The sequence below is a fragment of the Diuraphis noxia genome, unplaced genomic scaffold (genome assembly GCF_037042655.1).
Source record: "Diuraphis noxia isolate RWA-SAM2 unplaced genomic scaffold, SU_Dnox_SAM2 contig0002, whole genome shotgun sequence".
NCBI classification, from domain to species: domain Eukaryota; kingdom Metazoa; phylum Arthropoda; class Insecta; order Hemiptera; family Aphididae; genus Diuraphis; species Diuraphis noxia.
In genome coordinates, this window is record NW_028301712.1 from 51,725,916 (window position 1) to 51,750,740 (window position 24,825).

The 24,825-nt window shown below is 29.0% G+C and overlaps 2 protein-coding genes across 3 annotated transcripts; one reads left to right on the top strand and one right to left on the bottom strand.

Moving 5' to 3' along the window:
* The first annotated feature begins 146 nt into the window (after positions 1-146).
* On the top strand, positions 147-6,669 carry LOC107163420 (SR splicing factor protein kinase). Its single transcript, XM_015510848.2, has 4 exons — positions 147-444; positions 522-830; positions 1,997-2,679; positions 3,002-6,669. Exons 2-4 carry the CDS (start codon positions 535-537, stop codon positions 3,778-3,780), a joined length of 1,758 nt encoding a protein of 585 aa, XP_015366334.1. The 5' UTR covers positions 147-444; positions 522-534; the 3' UTR covers positions 3,781-6,669.
* LOC107163419 (uncharacterized) lies at positions 6,330-24,632 on the bottom strand. Of its 2 annotated transcripts, XM_015510846.2 has the most exons (14): positions 23,986-24,632; positions 18,315-18,457; positions 13,485-13,502; positions 13,227-13,401; positions 13,073-13,146; positions 12,785-13,006; positions 12,592-12,725; positions 11,910-12,093; positions 11,617-11,792; positions 8,440-11,548; positions 8,223-8,367; positions 8,032-8,145; positions 7,812-7,967; positions 6,330-7,739 (listed from the first exon to the last, which is right to left on the bottom strand). In XM_015510846.2, exons 1-14 carry the CDS (start codon positions 24,065-24,067, stop codon positions 7,438-7,440), a joined length of 5,034 nt encoding a protein of 1,677 aa, XP_015366332.1. In that variant the 5' UTR covers positions 24,068-24,632; the 3' UTR covers positions 6,330-7,437. The 2 variants fall into 2 exon arrangements, with proteins under 2 accessions (XP_015366332.1, XP_015366333.1); XM_015510847.2 differs by lacking the exon at positions 13,485-13,502.
* Positions 24,633-24,825: the final 193 nt, after the last annotated feature.

Consider the following 24,825-nt stretch of genomic DNA (forward strand, 5'->3'; position numbering starts at 1 on the left):
TGACGGTGGTCGTCGTCGTCATTATTCGTTATCAATAATGTTTGCAGTGCGTGCACCGACGCGGTCCGACTTCAATCAGCTAGCACAATAGTTTATTTTTACAGTCATTGTCGTCATTCATTATCACATACGATAGTACGATACTTGCGATAGTTGTTGTGTGCGCGCTCGGCAGCCTGGACCCCTGTGCGGAGTATAGTATAATATACACTTTTTAGTTTTTTTTTTTTTTTTTATACTTATTTATGTTTTAATGTTTTCCAAGTCCGCAAATTGCTAACTATTTCTGAATACTCTAGAGACTGTAGGCTTTGCGTGGCCGTTTGGGAGCCTCTTCGTTGATTTTGATCGCTGCAGTAGCCACAGCTCTTACGATCATTTCGCATCCGCAGCCGTGTCGAGTTCGCGCGACCCATCCGACAGCAGCCTTTTCACGACCACACGGTTAGTGTTTAATTTGACGGTGGAGTTCCTTCGATCGACGGAGTTTTTGAAACGGTCGTTTGGACGATTTGTTACAGGGAACAGCTGACGATGAACAAGGACACGAATAGACGAATATTGGCGATTCAGGCAAAAAAGAAACGGCGCAAATTGCCCAAGAAGCCGCACGAAGATCGCAAAACCGCTCTGCCCTCCGCACCGAGCCACAAAGGCTCGGACAAGTCCAAGTCCCATACGAATCAGAGGGACAGCGATTCTTCTTCAAACGAGTCTGATGAGGGCACGGACGAGATGTATGCATCTGATGAGGAAGAACAAGAAGAGTCTAGTGACTATTGCAAAGGTGGCTATCATCCAGTTCAAATAGGAGATGTTTTTCAAAACAGGTTAGGATAAATATTTTAAATTTTTATTACACATACTCAATGGCGCCACTACAGTAAAAATTTTGTTTGTCGGGAGTGGAGGGTAGCTATAATTGCAATTAAAAATTATTGTAAGCTATGTTATAAAAAAATGCATATTTTATGCCTTAAAAACATTTTTAGCAATCACTTATACCTGTTTTCTCCTAATATTTTTGATCTCATCGGGGTGTTAAACCTATATTTATCTGTTGGCCATGGTTACACCAATACCCCCAAAGTTTTTTTATGCTCACAATAAATATTTTGTGAACTATTACAATCATGATTTTTTAAAAACTTGTTATGTAAAAGCTGTCATTATGTAAATGTTGACTGATAAAAAATGATTACAGATTATCATACAAAAAGTATTTTAAAAATTTTTATTTTATTTTATTAAGCTTCAACTGCACAGGTTATTAGCTTTTTACAAAAATTTTACATTTTTACAATTTATATTTTATTTTACAAATCAATATTTTTTAGATATAATATTATATTATGGTAGTTGGAAAATGGACCAATAAACTGCTGCGTTTAGGCTGTCAGGGATGTCGAAGTGTTTCCTTAGTTTCATTGAAGTTTGGGCAGTGGACGATGATATGTTTGATGGAGTAGTTTTCATTGCATGTTGGGCATAGGGGTGGATCTGTCTTTGCCATTAGGTGTCCATGTGTAAATTTCGTGTGACCAATTATGAGTCTATTAAGAATTACCTCATTTTTTTTGTTTAAATCAGTGTACTTTGGCCAGAGTTAAACAGAGTGCTTAATTTCTGTTAATTTATTTTCCGTGTTTGTGTGCCAATATTTAAAAAATTATATGTAATATCCTTTTGTTATTTAGAGCAGATTATCATGGATAGTAATTAACTTCTTATAAATTTCTTCACTTTTATAATTTTAGTTAGTATTTTTGGAAGTAATAATACTTGGTAAATTTTTAAATTGTAATAAAAATATAAAATAAATTATAAAGTTAGGTAATTTTATGATGATGATAGGTATAATTAGTCATAAAAATTAGCTACCTACATAAAAAAAAATTATTTTAAATTCTTAAAAGTATTCATCTTAGTGTAAATAACTATAAGATTATAAAAACAAGATTTATTTATATTATTAATTACTTTTATTTTTTTACAGATATCATGTATTAAGAAAACTTGGATGGGGCCATTTTTCAACCGTTTGGCTATGTTGGGATTTTACAGACAAGCGTTATGTCGCTCTTAAAGTAGTAAAAAGTGCATCTCATTTTACTGAAACTGCTTTAGATGAAATAAAGCTTTTAAAAAGCGTTCGTGATTCTGATACTAGTGATAAAAAACGGGAACGAGTAGTCATGTTGTTGAATGATTTTAAAATTAGTGGTGTTAATGGTAATCACATATGCATGGTATTTGAAGTACTAGGTCATAATTTGTTGAAGTTGATTATTAAAAGTGATTACTCTGGTATACCAATACAAAACGTTAAGAATATTATACAACAAGTACTTGAAGGCTTAGATTATTTACATACAAAATGTAACATAATACACACTGACATTAAACCAGAGAATGTATTAATATGTGTGGATGAAAAATATATAAAAAATTTGGCTAAAGAGGCAGCTGAAATTCATCAAACTGGTCAAAAGTTGCCTGTATCATTTAGCAGTACTGCGCCCAAAAGCAATCTCAATAAACCTAATTTGACAAAAAATCAGAAGAAAAAAATGAAGAAAAAAGTCAAACGACAATCAGAACTTCTCAAAGTTCATATGCAACAATTAGAAGAACTAGAGTCCAAACAAAATGAAGAATGTTGTGGTGAAAATAATAAAGGCATGTATTTATTATATTTAGTATTCATTCTCAATAAGTTTGCATAATAGTTTTAATTATAATTTATATGATTTACTTTATGATAAAATTAATGTAATGGTTTAAATTATTTTAAAAATGAAATGTATTATATGATTTAATAACTAAAAATCAACTTTGTTGTTAATTGTACCTACTCGTGTTCAATATTTAGTGTTAATATTTGAATAATTACTTTTTTTTTTCTAAATTAAACTTCATGTTTTATTCTGGGGCACATAGTAATTTAAAATTTTTTTTAATAGGCTATCGTTTTATATTAATTTTTATTGTATGCTTTCAGGTCATGTCAAAACCACCGAAGAACCAATAACAGTAGATGCAACCGCTAGTGAATCTCTATCTAATGGTTATAGCAGTGACAGTACTAATCCAAATGTTGCAAACTCTCCACCTTATGAATCTAATACTGAGAATGATCATAATTCAGACGAAACTAATACAACTCACCAAAATGGAACTGGTGAATCTAGTAAAAATAACAAACCATTATCGAAAAAACGAGCATATAGAAGTAAATCTCGTGATGATCCCTCAGAAGATCCAGCATTTAATATATGTGATATCAATGTAAAAGTAGCCGACCTTGGTAATGCATGTTGGGTAGATCGTCATTTTACCGAAGATATTCAGACTAGACAATATCGTTCTTTGGAAGTATTAATTGGAGCCGGGTATGGTGTATCATCAGATATATGGAGTGTTGCATGTATGGCATTTGAACTGGCAACTGGTGATTATTTGTTTGAACCACATTCAGGTGAGGCTTATTCTAGAGACGAAGATCATATTGCTCATATTATAGAGTTATTGGGTAAAATTCCGAAAAAAGTTATTGATGGAGGAAAGCAGTCACCGCAGTTTTTTAATAAACGTGGAGAGTTGCGCAATATAAGTAGTTTGAAGCCATGGTTTTTGTATGATGTACTAAGAGAAAAGTACAAATGGCCTGAAAGTGATGCTAAGGCATTCACTGGTTTTCTTCTACCAATGCTAGAGTTTGATCAAAATGCTAGAGCAACAGCTGCACAGTGCTTACAACATGAATGGTTAAAATATTGATTATACTTCTGCTGTTAACATTTAACTTGGTAAGAATTGAAATATATTTTTATTTTGTAGTTGAACTTTATGTTTGTATTTTCTAATAAAGCCACAACAAAATATGAATTTTATATCATGTAAATAAGTATTAAATATATATTTTTAGAATAATAATACATATAATATTAAAAAATAGTCATTTCAAACATAATTTATGAAATATATTTTAAGCAACATTTGTATGTTTTAATGGTTTATTTGTAGTCAAAAAACAGATTTTATATAGTGTGTTTTTAACCAAACAAATAATTCCAATAATTTATTAAACAGTCATGTTATTAATGAAAAATGAATGTAAATAACTGCAATTTATGTTTATTATTTTCCCTTTTCTTTAAACATTGCTTTAAATTAATTAGTCAAAGAATTAGGTTTAATATGATATTTTAAATTTACTTGTAATAACAAGTTTGTCACCCACTGCATCATTATAATTTTTTTTTACAATTAACAATCATTTTGGTTTTTATTCCAAAATTAATTTGTTTTTTACCTTGAAACTCTACAATGAGTTTTTTAATTTTGTTCCTATTCACTCCAATGGTTAACACGTTTAAACACGTTTAGTCAATAACATACTTAAGCTACTTAAATACACATCCCATAATGTTTTCCTAATTCCTATCTTATTTGTTTTTAGGGAATGAAATTATTTTGTGTGTAAAATAATTTTATAATTATTTAAAAACAATATGGTTTAAAAAATATTTTATTTTTATCATTATATTGTAACACTTTATTATTAAATTTTATAGTTAATTTTTTTCACAATATCATTGATAAAAATTCTTATGCATTAATTAATGAGCCTTTAAACTTTTATTTACTGTCCAACTTTATGGTTTGTAACTATTATTATTAACTATCAAAATTAAGTAACATTTGTAATATATCGAAAAAAAAAACACCATTTTCAATGATTAAAAAAATATAAGGTCAGGTCTGTTTTGTATATTGTAACTATAATCATAATAATTACCTTTTATTTGTATTGTTATAAGGGTAATTTGTAAAACATGAGCCTATTTATTTTAAGAATAAATTACAATTGGTTAATATTTTTGCATGTTCTTCGATTCTTAGTTGTATCTTGTCTTTTTGTATTTGGAAGAATTTTTCTTTTACTCGTCATTAGGAAAATTACAAAATTGTTCTTTATGTGTTTATATTATAATAATATAATTGGTTTATGGGTACACTTAATTTAGATTGCGATTTGCGAGTAGTCATTTTTAGTATTTAATAGAATATTGAACTATGCCACATATTACGGTATTGGTTACAATAAATTTTAAACAAATAATCTAGTCAAGTTTTCTAGGTTAAAATTAGAGCAGTATTTTTAAATAAATAGTTTCTATTCAGTCCAAGTTTTGAATTAATTTCTTGAACTATGTTTTTTTTTATGTCTTAATATTTAATTTTACATCAGTTTTTCTTGGAACATTATAAAAATGACTTTGTTCTGCATAGTAAAATATAATACTTGTAATCCACAGTTAAATGGTTTACTAATCAAATATTTTTTCCTCTAATCTATGTAAGAATTAAGAACTCAAGAATTCTATTTTCAATCATAGTTTATTTAACAGATTTTCATCCATCTCAAAAAGTATTATTTATTTTAACTCATTTAAATGTCACTTTACCAAACAAATTTACCAGTCGCATCACATTTTCTCACTGGCAGTCTGAATAAAACACAATGATTGATTAAAAAACACATATAAATATTTTATGTATCACCTTTATTTTCTTACACAATTTCTATAAATAGTGTTTTGTAGACAATATGTATATCTTTTTATTTCTATAATTAAGTAAAAGATAATTTTTTCATCCTACAACAACTTCTAACATATTACTCATTTTATTATAACAATTTTGTAAGTACATTGAGAGACATTGAAAAATATATAACGTTAGGTCATACTAAATTGCTATATAAATCTATAAGGGCGCATAATTACGGAATGATGGTGGTTTGAATCAGTGGCGAAACGAACTTAAAATAATCCATAGGCAAACTTATTACAATTTACACACCCACCCGCCGACTTACCAGCTATAGGTACTTATTATATATAGGTATTATACCCACGGCACCCACCCACCCTCAAACCTTAAAAAAATCCAGAAGCAATCGCTTCTCAAAGACCACGGTTGTTTCGCCACTGGTTTGAATCTTGCTTAAGACAGTATATTTGTATGGGACGGAAACTATATTGGGAGAGAAGTCACTATCTCCCAACTGGCATGGCAGAAACCAATGGGTTCTAAAATAAAATGTCTGCCAAACTAAGCCTTAAAATACACCATACTTAAATTAAATTAAATCTATATGATAGAAAATTAATAACTATAACATGACTGCGTCATGATGTAAATGTTGATCAAAGGTAAACTCCATCTACTAATATAAGATATGAGTTAAGTATACATTTATGTGTGTATAAATACAGTAGTTACCATTGAGTTACCAATATACAATAAAAAAAAGATGAAAATAATTTTAAAATTATATTTTCTTAATTAATAATTAGGTTATATATAAATATAAATAAGAAATAACAATAGGGAGAAAAAAAAGTCTAATACTGATAGTCTGACAATAGCACTCAGTTATGGGTTTATAATTATGTATACCTCCTCTGGGCATTGAGCTATATTTAATATTAATACATTATATAACGCTTAAAGACAAGATGTAGAAAAAAAGAGAGTAACACTAGAAATAGGGGTATAATAACGCGTGACATGATTAGCGTCAAATGAGAACATAATTCGTATGGACAAGAGCAACTAACTACAGAGGGTAAAAAAAAAAAAAAAAAAAAATGTTTACAATCTCACTTATAATCTAATATTGGATGTTAATTTACCTATCAAATTAGTTAAACTATTTTTTCTGTATATAAATGTGAGCTTTATAAATATTTAGGAATATTAATATAATATTATACTTATAACATTGAACAATAACCATGTGTAATGCATATGTTTTACCCTTGTTATGTTATGCCATAATTGAAAAAATTAGTTATAAATGATAGAGAAGAAAACATTTTATTGTTAACAGTAAAAATAATAGTAATAACATAAATATCAACCATTTGGACGGTGAATAAAAAAACTCCTTCTCCATATTTTTGTATTGTTAAAATAAAAACGTAATGAAGTATTTACATTTGGAATATAATAATTTTAAAACTATATATATATATAAAAAAAAAAAACAAACAAACAAATGTTAGTTACTAAAACAAATTATTTTTTGGTTAGAATCATTTATTGTGATTACATCTTACCCCAATTAATAATTTTTAATTTAGATATTAAGGAACGTCAAACAGAACATGTCAGATCAACAAGCTAATTTGAAAACACAACAAAGCCCTAATTTTGTATATCCACATCCAAAATTCACTTTGGCAATGTGCACAACTCTGTATTAATTCATAAAAACTCACGATTCTATGTATAAAACTTATAAAAACTTACATCTTTAATAGATTATTGTGTAAACAATAAATAATGTTTGGCACTTGTCCATAACATTAAGTATGTTTGAGTAACAAGGTTTGTTACATTTTTTTTTTTAAATAATCACTGGTTTTAATTATCTAGGTTAAACTTTTCAGTGCTGATGCTGGAAGGAGATATGGATGTAGAATTGCATAGATTCAAAGTCAAATGCTGTTTGGTATGACAAAGTTCTCCCAAAGCAGGTGAAAGTGGTTCTTCTTTGGGCCTTTTAATATCACTGATGTTGACAACATCATCCATTTTGAATGATAATATTTTACCTAGTGTTTTTATATCCATATTATCCATCTCTGCTTTAGCAAGTTCTTCATCCAGAGTAACAGCACTCACAATTGAAACAGGTTCTGGTACATCATCATTTGATTTGGCAACTACAAATACGAATGAGAAACCAATGATTAAATACTTTAAATGTAAATGCATAATTTATCATGGGCCCATACTTATATTCTTGGGTTTTAGCGGAGTTAAATCAGCCGCATTTGGTTCAAAAGTGTCATCAGTAGGATTGTTTGACTTTTGACCAGGGAAAAATTGACTCTGGTTTATTTCGAATGGTTGATTCGAACTACTTATATAAAAATCATCATCAAAAGTGGCTGTAAATAGAAAATATTTTATTCTTAGTAGACATAATATGGGCCATACAAACTAGGGACTTACTCGAGGGAAAATTGAAGTTGGTTTCTTGTGGAAATATTTGAATTGGATTACATGCTTCATCATCAATAAACGATGGACTGAGTAAATCAGTTTTTGATGGACCCGCTCCCCAATCTTAAATAAACAAATTTATTATTAGCTATTACTACAGTTACAAACATACAGAATATTAAAAAAAAAAAAACATATACCGCTAAAGGATGACAAATCAAAATAATTAGGCGTGCGATCCCAAATTGGTCCAATATCTGAATCAAACGTTTCACTATCATCACGTGGATACTCGTAGACACAATGATAGTTTTGTTGCTTAAATGATACAGATTTTTTGTTACCCTAAACAAAAAATAATTATTATTTCAATATATATTATTTAGAAAAAATGTGTCTCAAAAAATGTTTACTAACTGATTGACAGTTTGAATTGCGTAGTGAGGTTTTAGTAGGTATTGCATTACTATTCCACGTGGAAGGAACAAATTCAACTTCATCATCACTAACATCTTCTGATTTAGTAGATTCATTACCATCGCCATTATCGCTTTTACAATTAGATGAATCAATCACTATAGTTTTCCAATTATTTAAAACATTGTCATCTGGTGAAGGAATTGGCAATACTTTATGAGTTTCTTGTTTTTCAGGAGATTCGTTTACAAGTGACACTTTAAACTCTCTATGAGATTTTTCTTCAGTAATTGTTGAATTAGAATCTAAACTCTTCCAACAATCAGATTCATAAACACCTTGTGTTTTTAAAGTTATATCAACATCAATTTTGGTTAGATTTGGTTCTGAGCTGCTTATGGCAGTCAATTCATTAACTGTCGGCCAATTGTAACTATCAAAATTTATTGAATTTGGTAATGATGTACAATGATGAGCAAGATCGTTTTCACAAAAAGTTTCAGAGTTCAAAAACATTTTTAACCAGTTAACGTTCTGTATGTTATTGAAATCTTCTAAGTGTTCATTTGAATTAGTATGACACGTAGAACTTAGCAATTCTTCAATGCTTTTAATTGCATTGGTTTGTTTGTCCAGAGGTAAATCATTATTACTGAGTGTCGGAGAAACAAATTGATCGGAAATTCCGGCAGACTCAGACGATGAATAAGACATCGCCGCAGCTGTTTTACTAGTCGATCCTGGTGATAATGAATCAGGGGAATATGATACCACACTGTCGGATTCTAAATTTTCTAATATATCATCTGTATCAGAGTTAACTTCTTCAATTGTGTATGTATTATTTAAAACATTAATTTCTTGTTTTTCTGACACATCTGTGTCCAATATAATAGCTTCATTAGTTATAGTGTCAATTATCAAAACATCGTCTTGAACATCAAGTTCAGATGAAGAATCAACAAGTTTTTCTCTACTTATGACTAGATGGTCGGTAGAAGTATCTGTTAAAATACAAGAAGGACTGGGATTTTCTGAAAAATTATCAATTATTTCCGGTTCTTCATCTTCGTCTTCTTCAAATATTGTGGATAAAGGAGGAGGATAAACATTGTAATGTATTACCATATCTGTATGATCAGTGTTTTCTGCTACATTTTCATTTTCTTCCAATGAAATGTTTAAATTCCTAGAATCATTATCGTTTTGATTAACTTTACCTCTAAGTTCTTGTCTTATAGCTTCTGCATATTCTTCATCTAATGATAATTCTTTATCATCAGTTTCATTATCATGATTTAAAGTATCTGGTAGCCAACCAGATGTATTTTGATATGGCGCATGTAAGTACCAAGACTCTGAAAGACCTTCTATGATATCATCAATTTCATATTGGCCTCTACCCTCACATTGTTTGTTATCATCATCAGATATTCCTTCAGGTTTAGACAAATCATTGTGAATTTTGTCTTCATACAAATCATGTACTTTGATTACAGTAATTTCATTGTCATCTTCGTCTTCTGATTTATCATTCAGAAATTCTGTGCTACCATCTTCACTTGTTATCTGTTCAATTTCACAACCAGAGTCATCAGAGCCATTCTTTAACACAGTGATATTGTTGTAGTAGTTATAAGCTTCGCTCGACTCATTAAATGTATAATTTGGAATACTTAAACTTTTGGTTTCTAGAGTATCTTTAGTTGAAACATCTTCACAATTTGTATAGTCTGATGTATGACCAGAGTCTAATTCTAATGTGCTGTAAGTGGACTCTTTGACTGTTTCATCTAAGATTAGGTGCTTTAATTTACATTCTACTTTTGAGTCTTCAGGTTCTTCTAAAATAGGTTTACTAAAGTCAAATATATTAGAGTCCCATTTCATTGATTCGTAAGGGTTAAATGTAAAACTGACATTTTCAAATATTGAATTATCTAATTTTTCAGTGATTGGTTTCTCTGTAAGAGAGGAAGTAATACCCTTATAATAATCTATTGTGAAATTTTCACATGGACCCAGGAGGATAGAAGAGTTATTAGTAGCTGTTGAACATTGAGTTGTGTTTGGTAAAATAAATGGGTTATTTTTTTCCGAGGCTTCAATCTCTAAAAAAGGATTGGTATTATTGTTTGTTTTAGTGTCTTTTTTTACTTTCATACTATTATCGATCTGTAAAGACAAATATGAAAGCGAATCATCATCTCTATTTTTTAGGGCAGTTTGGAATTTTTTCAAAGTATCTTGAAAATCATGATCATCTTGTGCATTTCTTAAATCACTATCACTAGTAAATGTAAGACTATTTAAGAGTGGAACAGCCAAACGATTGTACTTAAAACTGTTTTGTCTTGATAATGAATTTAATGGAGTATCACCTTCACTACTTTCACTAGCATCAATATGAGTCAGTACCATCAAATCTGCAACACTTTTTGATTTCTGTTTCACTTTTTCGGAAAATTCCCCTCGTTCAATTCTTAATCTCCATTGTTCATCTTCTGTATCTGTCCCGGATGACTCATTACCAGAACGTCTTTCTAGATATGAGTTATCACTATAAGAATTTTTAAAAAGTGGACGGCTTATTTTATTACCGGCTATTGGACCGAGTCTAAAGTTAACAATTGGTGGTGAGCATTCAGCATCAGATGATGTAGGTTCACCAGCTAAAGCTTCATCTAACTCTCTAATAGCATTATTTATGCCTTCCATAAATTGAATACTGTCATCTGTTCTTATCCAGGGGTCATTTGATGTTGTTAGATCCTCTAATGATCCATGCAATATTTCTAAGGACGGGGATTTTTTAGATTGATTAAATACATCAACACCACTAGACGCTGATGGTTGAGAACTGATATCACTCATGTCATCTGCATATATTTGAACTTCACATGATTTTGGTCTATTGACAGAGCTCGTTATTCCTGAGTCACTATCACTTTTAACAAAATCTTTAGAAAACATAGGACTTGAATTTGAGGAAATAGGATCAAAATTAGCTTTTAACATGCTATAGGTTTCTTCCAGGGATGATATAATTTCTGGAAATGTTGGTCTTTTTGATTGGTCACTATTCCAACACCGCAACATGACTTGATATCTAAATAAAAATAGTTAAAAAACAATATTATTATATATGTACTAACAAAAATAGTAAGTGTAATTTACATTTGTTGAGAAAGTTTGTGATGTTTAGATGATGGTGGAAGCAAAAGTGGCGTTCGTTCAATAAATACTGCTGATAGAACAGCTAAATCACTAAGAGAACCATACGGTTGAGCACCATTTTCCATTATTTCCCATATTACAACTGCAGCACTCCATACATTTCCTTCCACAGTAACCTAAAAATAAAATATAATTGTTGTATGCTATTCTGGCTATTATGTGCATATAATTTTTTCTATAATGTATAAACATATTAAGTATATTAATTATGATGTGTATTGTCTAATATTTACTTTTTTAGTCTCAATGACAGATTCAGAAACATTTAAGGTTTCAGGAGAACTCCATCTAATAGGAATGGCCACTCCTTCTTCAGTGAAATAATAATCTTCCTTATATAATTGGGTGCTAATACCATAATCACCAATTTTTACTACATTGTCAGGAAATACTAAAAAGTTTCTTGCCGCTACATCCCTAAAATTATACATAGTTAAGTCAGAAAAATTATAAAGTTTTAGTAATCTATTTACATGTTAATTGAATATCTAAATTTGGTTCGTAAATTGAAATATATATTATATTTTTACAATCTATCACTACTTGCAAATATGTTTTTCATTAGTGTTAGCATGAAGATTCTTTGATGAAATATTTAATTTAATATTTAACTTATCTAATATGATTCACCTTGTACTTAAATTTCTAAATCTTAGACATGCCCAGATTTTAGTTTAGGGTATATAATGCTGCTGAGGAAATGTGGTTATATTAGACTCCCCAAAAAAAGTGTCTGCCCTAACCCACAGGGCACACCTATGATCATATAGTCACAATGACTAAATTATCAGTAGGTTGGCAGGGATTGATGAAATATAAACAAAAATATTGAAACATTAAAAATGTTTAAGGTACTGAATAATATGTGGGTACCTATATTGCTAGATATAAATATTATACATAATTATTACTTACGTATGAACAGCACCACTTTTTAAATATTGCAAAAGCCCATTGACTACTTGAACAGACATTTTGAGTTTACGTTCTAATTGGGTTTCATATTCATTGGTGTCTGCATTTTTGCGGAGCCACATTTTCAGATCACCCTAAAAATAATATACCACTAACAATTTGAGTACAGAATTATTATAATAATTTTGCTTACATATGGACTAGATTCAAATATTAACAATAATGGGTCCATTTTGATACAAGCAGCTACAAGTCCTAAAACTAAGTGATTTCCATTTTTCACTTTAATTTTATGAGGAGCAGCTTCTTGTAAGAATTTTAGTCGTTCGGAATCAGTAGCATCATCTCTTAACATGCGGACTACTACTTTATTGTTTTCACCATGGTTCAAGCCAACAACTTCACCACTTACCACCTAAAGTGTGTTACAATAATTATTTATTTATTTTTGAATAATAGAGAAATAAACTATTGATATTACCCTTCCAAACCATCCAGAACCAAGTTCATGATGAAACTGTAATCGGGACCTTGGAAAATTTGATAGAGAATCATCTAAAATAATTAAAGTTAAGTCTTATAAAAAGAATATAAAACAACATTCATTTTTTTAAAAATATTTTTACTTTACTTACTTATCCATTCTTTGAATAATGACTGATATTTAATTGATGGCGAAAGCTGTTCAATATTGATGACAGTAGAATCTGATCTTGACAACTCGCTACTATGAAGATTGCTAATAGGATTAACAAATGCCAATCCAGGAGAACTATAATCCCTTGAGGAGAGTACTTCATTTTGAAACTCCTTAAAAGAGGATAAAAAAATGGTCAGTAAAAATCTAAGGTGAGAATTCCAAAGTGAGGTTGTAAATATTAGATAATTCAAACCTGTGCTACTGTAGAATCCTTAAACGTAATAGCAAATTAAAACAAAAGACAAAAATGATTTAATTTAAAATTATATAAGTATCTATCTAGTATCTAGTTAGTTTATATAATATAAATAATTATTATGATATTTCACTGTATACATTTTAAATTATTAAAACTAAAAGATTTACGAAAATATTAGTTCTATATATAATATATGTGCCCATTTTACCCATTGGTTTATATTTTCAATTGTAGAACGTGACAAATGACAATTTTTTTTCTATTATTGACCATCTTATATTTAAAAGTAGCGCCGCACTGTTAAGATTTTCATATTATTATGAAAATATCCTATGGCGCTGCAACCGAAAACTATAATACAGGAGGTCGATGTTCTCTGTTTGACAATGAAACTCCGTACATTTAGATACCATTGGTCATGGTTCAGGCTATACAGAGAATATAGTACCAAGACACATATAACATGCATGCAACACACGGAACAATGAAAATCTCATTGGATCTGATGCCAAAATCGTATTAGGTACATTTTAATTAGACGGGCGTAGGTATATAATAATTAAAATTGAAAATGCGTATTAGCGGGAAAATAAAACCCTGGCAGTAAATAAAATATTTTTAATTAATTAACAATTGGTTCTAGAAAGCAATATCTAAAATATTTCAATGGAGTAACAGATAGCAAATTGTCTAGACTATTAGGTTTATGAAGTTTACAAGGAAGTTTATTTGAACGATAATCAAAACACTAGCTAATATAACATGTATACATGTATTTTACGGCATTTCGCACTTGTATTTGTGTACTGATTAGTGATTGCACTTTGTAGGCGATTATTAATTAGAAATGGCGATTCATTTACTAATAAACAAAAGTTTAATTGCTAGAAATATTGTATCCAATTGTTATCAATAGAGTACACTAATAATAAAAATACTTATTTAACACCGAGCGAAATATGAAAATATATTATAATATAGGCACCTGAATCACTTATAAATAAGCTGGGTTCACAAAGAGGCAACAAAATTTAACAGTGTTAGTCATTTCAAAAAGAATTTAAATAGGTAGTCAGTAATGGACAGTTGAATATTTGATTTTGTCGAGATTTTTGTTAACTATTTGTGCCTTGTGGTCCTGCTGACCCGTAATTAAATAATACGAAATAGTCCAAACTCGTAATAGATAATAATTAAATAGATTTATAATACAATTTTGTAAATAAAACTAGATTTTAATACAAAAGGGGTAAACGGTGTTAAATATAATGACCAAGACGTATATTATTTATTGAAAAACATCACTGTACTATTAACATGTTATTTTAGAAGACATAAGCCGAGTTCCATAACAAATTGATTAATTTAACGTTTCACTAAAATTATATGGACCAATAATGTTTAAGGGATCATTAGCTCACTATAAATTCATTATATCTATTAATTTTTAATGTATATATTATTCTTATTACACAAATAAAATCCGATGAATAATAGAAAATATAATTTTTATAAATACGATTGTGATTGAAATAAGAGATAGAAATAGAAAAGAAAAAACAAAGCTTATTATTAATCTACTTAAATTAGAGTAAATATGAACGAAATATATATACCTATACTAATAATACTATCTTTGAAAAGGAGAATAATGATAAGATGAGTACAAATAGTACAATATTGAAATAGAAAATGTCACGAACTTTCAACATTTTAGCATGTTTAGAATTAAGTACTACATTTAATACAAGTGATATGATGGACTTTGGTGTTTAGTACCTACTATAGTATAAAACTATGCAATCGATTTATTATTTAGCAACAAAAATTTCCATATTTTTAAGGTATTAAGAGGACGTTATACCCGCATGTGTTGTCTCTGTCTTACAAGTGCATTATATAGTAAATTTTACGTTCAGCAGAACACGTGTTGCCTAAAAATTAGAGGGAATTGACCTCTTATAAAATTTAAAGGTATGATTGTTATCTAGTCAACCTCATATGCTTTTTAATATATTTAAATTTTAAAGGAAGTTATGAGTATTTTAAGATGCACAAAAAATTCACAATTTTAAAATACTCATAACTCGCTTTAAATTTGATATAAAATAAAAAGCATATGAGGTTGCCTAGATAATAATCTTACCTTTAAATATTATAAGAGGTCAGTTCACTCTAATTTTTAAGTTCACGTAGCTACACGTGTTCTGCTGAGCGAAAAATGTACCATGTTACGCATTTGTAAGACGGAGACAACACATGCGGGTATCACGTCCTCTTAAAGATAAACCAGAAATGTAATTTAGTTTTAACTTAAATAAAGTCATTAACACACAATCGAATGATTATAATTTATAATAATTGCTCGTTTATAGTTGAATATACTAAAATAATGTGATCACTGGTCACATTAAAATATTGAGAGCCTTTTTGGGGTAGTAAAAATGTGATATGTATAATAGCTGAAAACTATTTTGGACTCTATGATCTCGCAAGGTTCAGATATACGATGTATTTGCGCAATTAAAATTTTATATAATACAGCATTTTGACTGCGTACATTATAACCAAGTTCGAATTTGTGTTTCTCAAAAATCGCCTACTCAAAATATTGAGTAAAAATGAAATGAAGCCAGTGATATAAGTAGTATTCTACATATACGGCACATTCTGTAACATTACTATATTCACTAATAATAACATTATTGATGTATATTTAAAACAGTTTGAATTATTTTGGAGAACTAGAGAGAAGTAATAAATAGTAGAATACTATTTACCCACTCAAACGACTCAACAATGTTGAGTCGACATTCATTATTTAAATACCTCTTATAAACATTGTTTTTTTTTTAAAAATTAATTTCAAATTTTTTACTGAATAAAAATTAATCTCCTCGTACGAAAAATAAATATTTAAAATACATAAAATTATATTAGGAACTTTCTATAAATACATACAGCATTAACCACAAACAATGTGTGCACCACATATTATTATATACCTATGCCATTTAGGTTAAATATTTACACGTCGCTTATACTGCACCAATTCCTATTACAATTTATTTTAGCCATTTATTTAACTAGTTGGTGTCTATTGAAAGAATGTATAAACATAAATAATTTTGGGAACCACCCATAAACCTACATATTTTATTGAAATACAAATACCTAAGAACAAATATATTGGAAAACCCAGGAATTTTTAAAATTATCTATTGGTTCTTTAATAGTATAATAAATGTATAACACTTATCATATCATGGTTGATTTATAACACAAAAGGTAAAAGTAATATTTCAATTATAGTCAAACAAATTTGGTATCGAATATTGAGGTTTATTTACTGTAAGTCTTACATTAAGTAAGTAAATGTAAATTGTAAATAATAGTAAGTAAATTTACAGTAAATAAATGTAAGTGTTTACTTTGTAAAATGTTTAAAAAGTTAAAATTATTAATTGATCACAACTGAATTTTAAGAATTATCAAAACATTATTCCAAAAAGTTTTGATATATGAAACTAGTTAATCAAAATAATTAACATTCAAAAAATGTATACCTGTAAAAAAATTAAAAATTAAACTTAAATAATAAATACTCCTTGTTCCAATCTGAAATTCTTTTAAATTAACATTATTACCTATTCAAAATAATTAATTTGAATTAAATAGAATCAAGAATAAATATAGGTAGGCAGGTACTGTATGTTACATTTACACATCTGATTTTGAATTTGATCCAATATAAATGAGGTGAACATAACTGTAATGACTATTAGACTATATTTTTTTTTCCATAGCTATTGTCAATGATATTCAATAACATGAGCTACATTCACTTTAAAAATAATTTTGATTCAACTATATAATTTCCTAAGTACTAATACATAATATCTAGTAGATTAATTTTTAGGTATAATGAATTATTTTGATAAGGTAATATAATAAACATTAGTTAGGTAATTTGAACACATTTATACAAATTAGTTTAACATTAAATTATTCTAGACTTTTCTATGGATAGTAGTTATGATATACATCATAAGATACCTAACTCAAATTTTATTTGAAAATTTGTAATCATATAAAGCTGTTAACTTGGAAATTTTTCATTGAGATTTTCAGCAACATCGTAAAATTTCAAAGATTATCAATTTTTCAATTTTCTCTTTTTTCTTAATAGAAGTTTGGAACAATATTCATAGAAAAAGCCAAAAGGCATAGGCCATAGCCAAGTTTCCAATTTTGGTGTATGTGATTATAGTGTTAGCAATTTGTAATATAACGTATTTAGTAATACCACAGATTATATGAAATATTTCATATAATTTGTGGTAATACTAACAATAACTGTGATATTTATTATAATGATGTTAAGTGATAATATATTGACTATATCATCGGTAAGTATTTTTTTTTTAAATTAATAAATGGTCTATAACTTAAAAAAAAATTAATCTATTTAGGTACAAAAAAGTTCAAAATGTTTTAACAAAAAAATTACATGAACATAATATTATACTGCTCTAAATTTATCTATTTATAAACAACAGCTGAATCTTTAATAACAAAAAATTCTATAAATACCTAAAATATTATTAGTACCACTTTAAAAAAAGTACTAATGCTAAATTGTATTCTACTTTACTGATTTAGGTATCTGACTTGAATTATTTTTTTAATGTATGTGGCATGTGTATTATTTTTTCTAATAACACAAGCTATACTTAAGAAATATGGATATCAATAACAATTAACATTTTATTTAATACCAACTATTTTATTAAAACTTAAAACTAAATTAGCATAAGTATTTACCTTGAAACTGAATCTACTGTTTCTACAACAGTCCAAGCAGCCAACAAGAAAGACAACTACACATATCGTAAAAATGACAGCAACTATTGATGCTTCTAGCCATATATTATAACTGCTCCATAATGCTGTACTAGAATTTAAATCTGAAAAAAGTATAAATATACAATTTGAATTAAAAACCACGGTATATTATTTTATAAGTAAACAGTTGAGCACTTTACATTTTTGATAAATAATGATCATATATTTTACTTTTTTGGTTTTTATCAGGTTTACTAAACAATTTAAAATAAGCTATGTGATCAAGCAACAAATATTTTTTTTTATATACCTATGAATATGATAGGTATAACAAATGAATTTGTTTATTATGCCAAGATATACAAACACAGTATACAACTATTGTTTATAACATCATAAATTAAAGAAAACAATAGATAAATAATAATATTTAATGTAATTATTTCCAAATTTTATAATATGGAAGATAATGTACTCTATTTTCTTAAACCCATATATTTACTAAATATTATAAGTCATGACATGTATCATATATTGTGCATAAAATATTTAAAATGATTATTGATGTACCAAGTTAACTAAAATACATTTTGAAAAGTTTCCACCAGCACTAAATATATATCATATACCCATGGACCTATAAGCTAATGCACAACATTGCACCTATCACACCACCTTTCCAACAGTTAATGGAGATGAGATAGTGAGTGAGAACTACTGTAACGCCCTAAAAACGCATAGTTTTCCTTTATCAGCTGGTTTCTCTCTATAAATACTGCCTATTAGATTACAGGTCTATGTACTTATCTTATAATATGTAGATGTTACTAATGTAGTTTTAATATAAAATTGGATATTAAATAAAAATATTATTGTATTTTCCTAATTACAACAATGGGAATTTAATAAGGTATTTTAAGGAGGGACTAGAAGAAAGAAGAAGCTTTGGCATAAATTCACTTTAGCTACCCAGCACATTTTTTGAATTTTTTTTTCGAAATATACACATTTCAGCGAGTTAAGAACGATGGTGCAAAAAAAACTGTATGGACGCCATTATTTTGGAAGTTATAGCCATCCAAAGTTTGCGATTTTACGTTAATACGCATGCGCGCAACACTGCTTTATAATGAGCCGTGTAGCGTAGCGTATACACGCGTAATCACTGCAACTTTTAATTGACATAACTTTTGAGCAAGTGACCACGCTAACGGCCATCGAGTCTGGCGACCGGAGCCGGTAGGCGACGGGAGGTCCCTTGAGTTTGGCGACCAGAGTCGATAGGTGAAGGGAGCCACCATACTTATATTATCTACTTTAACTAACAAGGTTAAAATTACTTGTTAGGTCATCCGTCTGCCCGCAGGGCAGGTATGCTCTCCCCCCCCGCGACCCCAAAGGGGTTGCTACCCCTCCACTCAGCCCCCCAGACTTGTTATTTAAGCCCCGGGGGGTTTGGGGGCTGAGCCCCCATCCAACGAGAGGTCCGCAGGACCTCGAGGTTGGCAACCGGAGCCGGTAGGCGAAGGGAGCTACTATGTACTTATGTTACTCTAACTGGCCATCGAGTCTGTTGACTGGAGACGGTAGGCGGAGGGAGGTCCCTTGAGTTTGAGGACCGGAGCTGGCAGGCGAAGCGAGCCACTATTATATACTTATTATGATATTTTAACAGGCAAGGTTTCAATATAGGTGCTCATTAGCCTGTTGTCTACCTGAAGATAATATTGCAAAACTACATTATAGGTTATTATTCTAATGTTATTATCTAATATTTAATATTATTATTATAATAATATAAAATTTACAATTTAGTAATAATGAGATAGTTATAAAACAGCGATATTGGTTTAACTATAGAACGAAGACCAATTAAAATGTACAATTATGTGGAGTTAAATTACTGATATATATAACATAATATAATATACACTATGGTAGGTAGGTACCTAAATATTGTTAAGTAAAGGAGGGGTATTAAAATAAAAACTTAGTTCTAAATAGTTGATTTATAATACATCTGAAACATTGTATTTGTGTACAACGTGTTGTGAACTTATTATATAGAAAATTATATATATAAAAAAATTCAAAACTAACTATAGCCTACTGCAGGTGCTGCGCTCAAAATTAAAGCAGTGTTGCGCGCATGCGTATTAACCTAAAATCGCAAACTTTGGATGGCTATAACTTCCAAAATAATGGCATCCGCGCAGTTTTTTTTGCACCATCGTTCTTAACTCGCTGAAATGCGTATATTTCGAAAAAAAAATTCAAAAAATGTGCTGGGTAGCTAAAGTGAATTTGTTCCGAAGCTTTTTTTTTAGCTAGGTATATTTTATATTTTTTAAATATCTGAAGAATTACCCTTAATACCTATAACTTGTTAATAAATACTATAAATTCACAAATACATTTTCTCAATATAATGACATAGGTAGCCATAAATGCATTTTTTTTTATATAAACATTAAACATACGAGTGTAAAATATGAAATAATAAAAAGTTGAGTACCTATTTATTTAGTGGGTTAGCTTATAGAATGCAAGAGCAACAGAGTTGACTGTTTATTTATTCAGCTGAAATATTAGCAAATAGTAGATATAATGAAAATGGACAGCCAAAATAATTACTCTGTGTGTTGGTCATTAGTCATTAAGTAAATATAAGTCTGGATATAATTTGAAAAACAATTCCTATATTTAAATTTAAATGGATAATGATATTGAACTTAATCATAATGTGTAGTATTTATTTGGAAATAAACTATAGATAACTGAATTGAGTCTAATGCTACATAGCTACATTAGTATATCTGCAATTATTTTAAAGCGGTAAAGAAGAAAATGGTAATTTTAGTTAGTGAGATGATGGTAGTTAGTATTTTATATCAACCATAAAAAATTGGTTTTTGAATTTTGAATCACCCATGAAAAGTAATAACTGACAATATAACTACTAACTATTTTTTTATTTTATAGGAAACCATTTAATATGTTTTATTATATAAAAAAATATTTTATTTTAGTTAAGTACTTAAATCCTTGAGTAATCATCAAACATTTGTTATGGTTTAAATTTAAATAAATGTTTAAAAATAAAATAAACCGTTCAAAATGTTAGCATATTTTTTAAATAAAGCTTTTATGGAACAGAGCCAGTTATAGTTATATGACATTTAAAAATGAGTTCTGAATAAGACAAACTTTGTAGGTACTCATATGAGATGTTTACATTTGAGAAATATTAGTCAAGCTGTTGTTTAAAAATATATGTATATATTACTATTTTCACAAATATTTTGGCATTAGATTTGGTAGCTACCTATTGTAATCGAGAAAGCTTAGAACACAATATTACTTGCACTGGGTACTTAAGTCTCTGGGTATCTGGGTACTCTTAGTCATATCACATAGATTAGTCATTACTATAACAATTGCTTTTTAAGTAATTTTATGGTTATGTTTATAATTAAGTAAATTGTTTACAAAATAAGAAATTAAATTCAAATTTTTTTTAACAAATTTGTTAGCATGACACCACTTATTACATAATACTATACTTTTCATTGAACTAATAAAAACTATATTATAAATAAACAATATGTGTTATTGTTTAAAATTTTTATTTTGGAAAAAATACGATAATCATCGTGTGATACCTGAGTATATCATCACAGATTATATAAAATATTATATTTTATATAATCTGTGATATCATAGTGAGTTGCACCTAGGAGGCGCTTTTTTATAGATATTAACCAATGAATTTTACCAAGTACTATCAATGATTTAATTAAAAGACTAGAGCTCGGACTAGAGTTTTTGTTAAAAAAAATAATAAATAATTTTACATTTTATTCAGATTAGTCTTTATATTAGAATTTTTGTTATTAAAGAATATTGTAATTTTTATATTCGACAGAAATATCAGGGCATAGGTAATTCCCTCCAATATTTCAATCGAAAGATTATGTAATTAATTTATTAACTGATTACATTATTTGGAATATAGTTTTGACACAAAATGTATGTTAAAATAGGTTAAAAAAAAAATAGGGTATAGACACCCACATAAAAATGATTTTTTATAGGTAAGAAATTTAAATATGACAATGTAATGTCATTGTAATTATATTAGTTACTTTATTTTGAATAAAAATAGTACCTAATGTATAACCTTGTACATAATACAACTTTTAAATAGGTAGTTAAATAACCTAGTTATCTTTTTATTTTGGAACTTTAATATACATAACTTGGTTACTTTAAAAAAAGTAATATTCCTTACACTGGAGACTACCAAGTGAATATCAACAACCAACCTTTGAATATATATGATAATAAATTATAATAGTTCAATCATTTAAAGTAAATAATTTTTTTATTTTGATATTGATACATTTCATATATTCAAATTTAATTTGAAAGATGTCAATAAACGTTCTGATTATATTTAGTTCTAATATAGATAGATGTCACATCTGTATTCAATTAAACACATACTTTTAATATTCTTAAATTTGATTTCCCGCCATATCATTTGATAATAGGTCAACTTAAATATTTAATCATGAAAAGTAAACATAAGTACAGAATAAAGGTAGGTAGTATAGAGATAAAAAAAATATTCAACGAGACATCTTAAATGAAGAATTTTATCTCATGACTATTTTTTTTTTTTACAGGTGATATATTCACAGTAATATGAGAATCATAATAGGATAATAAATGAAATATTAATATAAAAGTGTAGAAACACTTAAGACTGTTATGCAATGTCTTCAACTCAATAGATTAAACTTCAAAATGAATAAAGCATTACAATTAAGTAGGTACCTAATCCAATATCTAAAATTCAAAAACATACCAGTAGTAGGAGTAATAAGTGGACGTTTAGCGAGACATTTAGGAAATTTAAATTTCTTTATCATACTTTAAGTTATTACCGAGGTTATTACCTAAAGGCTAAAATACTTAATAAATTCTCATAATCTTATTAAATTTAACACATTTAATTACTTAGCTATTACCTGGACATAAAAACTAGCTTAATGATAGAGAGAAAAGATTAAGATTATACGAGTTCTAATAAATTAATTAATACCTATTGTCTCGAATTTGATTGTAACATAGATGATTTAGTTGTAGGTACTTACTAAATGTTTATACCACTTATACTATTGAAACTAAATGTTAATATGTGTGTCTATGTATCATAGGCACAGTTATATTATTAGTGTTTTAAATAAAGTATTGAAGTCAAATTATGAAAAACTACCTTTTCCTGGGAGTGGGTGCTCCGAGGGGTAATCAGATAAAATCATATTATAATATAGTATTATACTTAATCCGTGAAAAATAATGAAATACATTGAAAAAGATAAGGATCTCAGTATTGTAAAATGCTTTGCGGTAAAACTTGTCGTAGATTGAAAGATCATTGTGTAATTTTATCACACATACCTAGGTAGTATTATGTAACAAAGTATTACACCTTAAGTTTTAGGTTCTATCGATTGGAGTCAACTTCTACTCTCATATTTCAGATCAAACGCTTCCCAAAACGTTACAAATGAATTAGGTATCATGTATCAAAAAAGTGATTTAAGTAGGTAATCAATAAAATAAATATAAATATTGCCATCACCTCCGATTGGATACGACGTTGACGAATCGATCCAGGTCGAAACTAAACACAACCACAGCAACGAGACGGCGGTGTGTTCCATTTTTAGCTCTGGCTCATGTTCAGGGACTCGGCCATTTCTCTAGCGTTCAGCCACGCCACGCGTATGGACTACTGTTGCTGTCGTTGAAACGTCGGGACGTAAGACACAGAGGCAACCGCACAAGTCATCTGTTCACAGACGACGGTCGGTTCAACATATTAATTTTCAATCACGCACAGCTCAACGATAGTCAGATAGTACGCGGCGCCCCAATCGGGGGTATATTTGACACGAATTCGCTTCGTTCTGAAGGAAAATCTGTTTACATTTTTGGCGCGTACAAACGTTTACGGCTGGGAAGGACTGTACGTGAAATAATCCGAACGAACGTCAACGAGTACAAGGTATTATGAATCGATCTACGATATTCCGGAAAGCCGGAGAAAACGAACTATAGATAGGTAGTAGGTACAGATGAAACAAAAATTAACGGGAAATGACGACGATTACCGTCGAGTGGTACAACAGGGGCTACCGGAAGTGCACGACGTTTTCCCCGTACGGTGCGGATTCGCGAAAAGAAAACATGAGTCACTGACACTGTCGTACGATTGCGACTACTGCGCGGATCACCGTTCGGAAGCGGGCGGGGGGAAAGGTGTGTTTTTTCGCTGGTCGGCGAGGAGGGAGAACACCAGACGACGACGACGAGGATGACTAAACTGTGATAACAGACGAGCTCAGATAAGAAGATTGTTATCAAAACTATTGATAACAAAATGCGTAGATAACAATGAAAGACTTTGAATCTTGATGTA

Excerpts from the sequence above, each read along its gene's own strand:
- LOC107163419 (XM_015510846.2), bottom strand. The coding sequence starts at position 24,067 with ATGGAACACACCGCCGTCTCGTTGCTGTGGTTGTGTTTAGTTTCGACC. Across the intron at positions 13,007-13,072 it reads GTTCTGGATGGTTTGGAAGG|GTGGTAAGTGGTGAAGTTGT; the intron begins GTAATATCAATA and ends AACACACTTTAG. Across the intron at positions 11,793-11,909 it reads CTGTCATTGAGACTAAAAAA|GTTACTGTGGAAGGAAATGT; the intron begins GTAAATATTAGA and ends TTTTATTTTTAG.
- LOC107163420 (XM_015510848.2), top strand. The coding sequence starts at position 535 with ATGAACAAGGACACGAATAGACGAATATTGGCGATTCAGGCAAAAAAG. Across the intron at positions 831-1,996 it reads GGAGATGTTTTTCAAAACAG|ATATCATGTATTAAGAAAAC; the intron begins GTTAGGATAAAT and ends ATTTTTTTACAG. Across the intron at positions 2,680-3,001 it reads TTGTGGTGAAAATAATAAAG|GTCATGTCAAAACCACCGAA; the intron begins GCATGTATTTAT and ends GTATGCTTTCAG.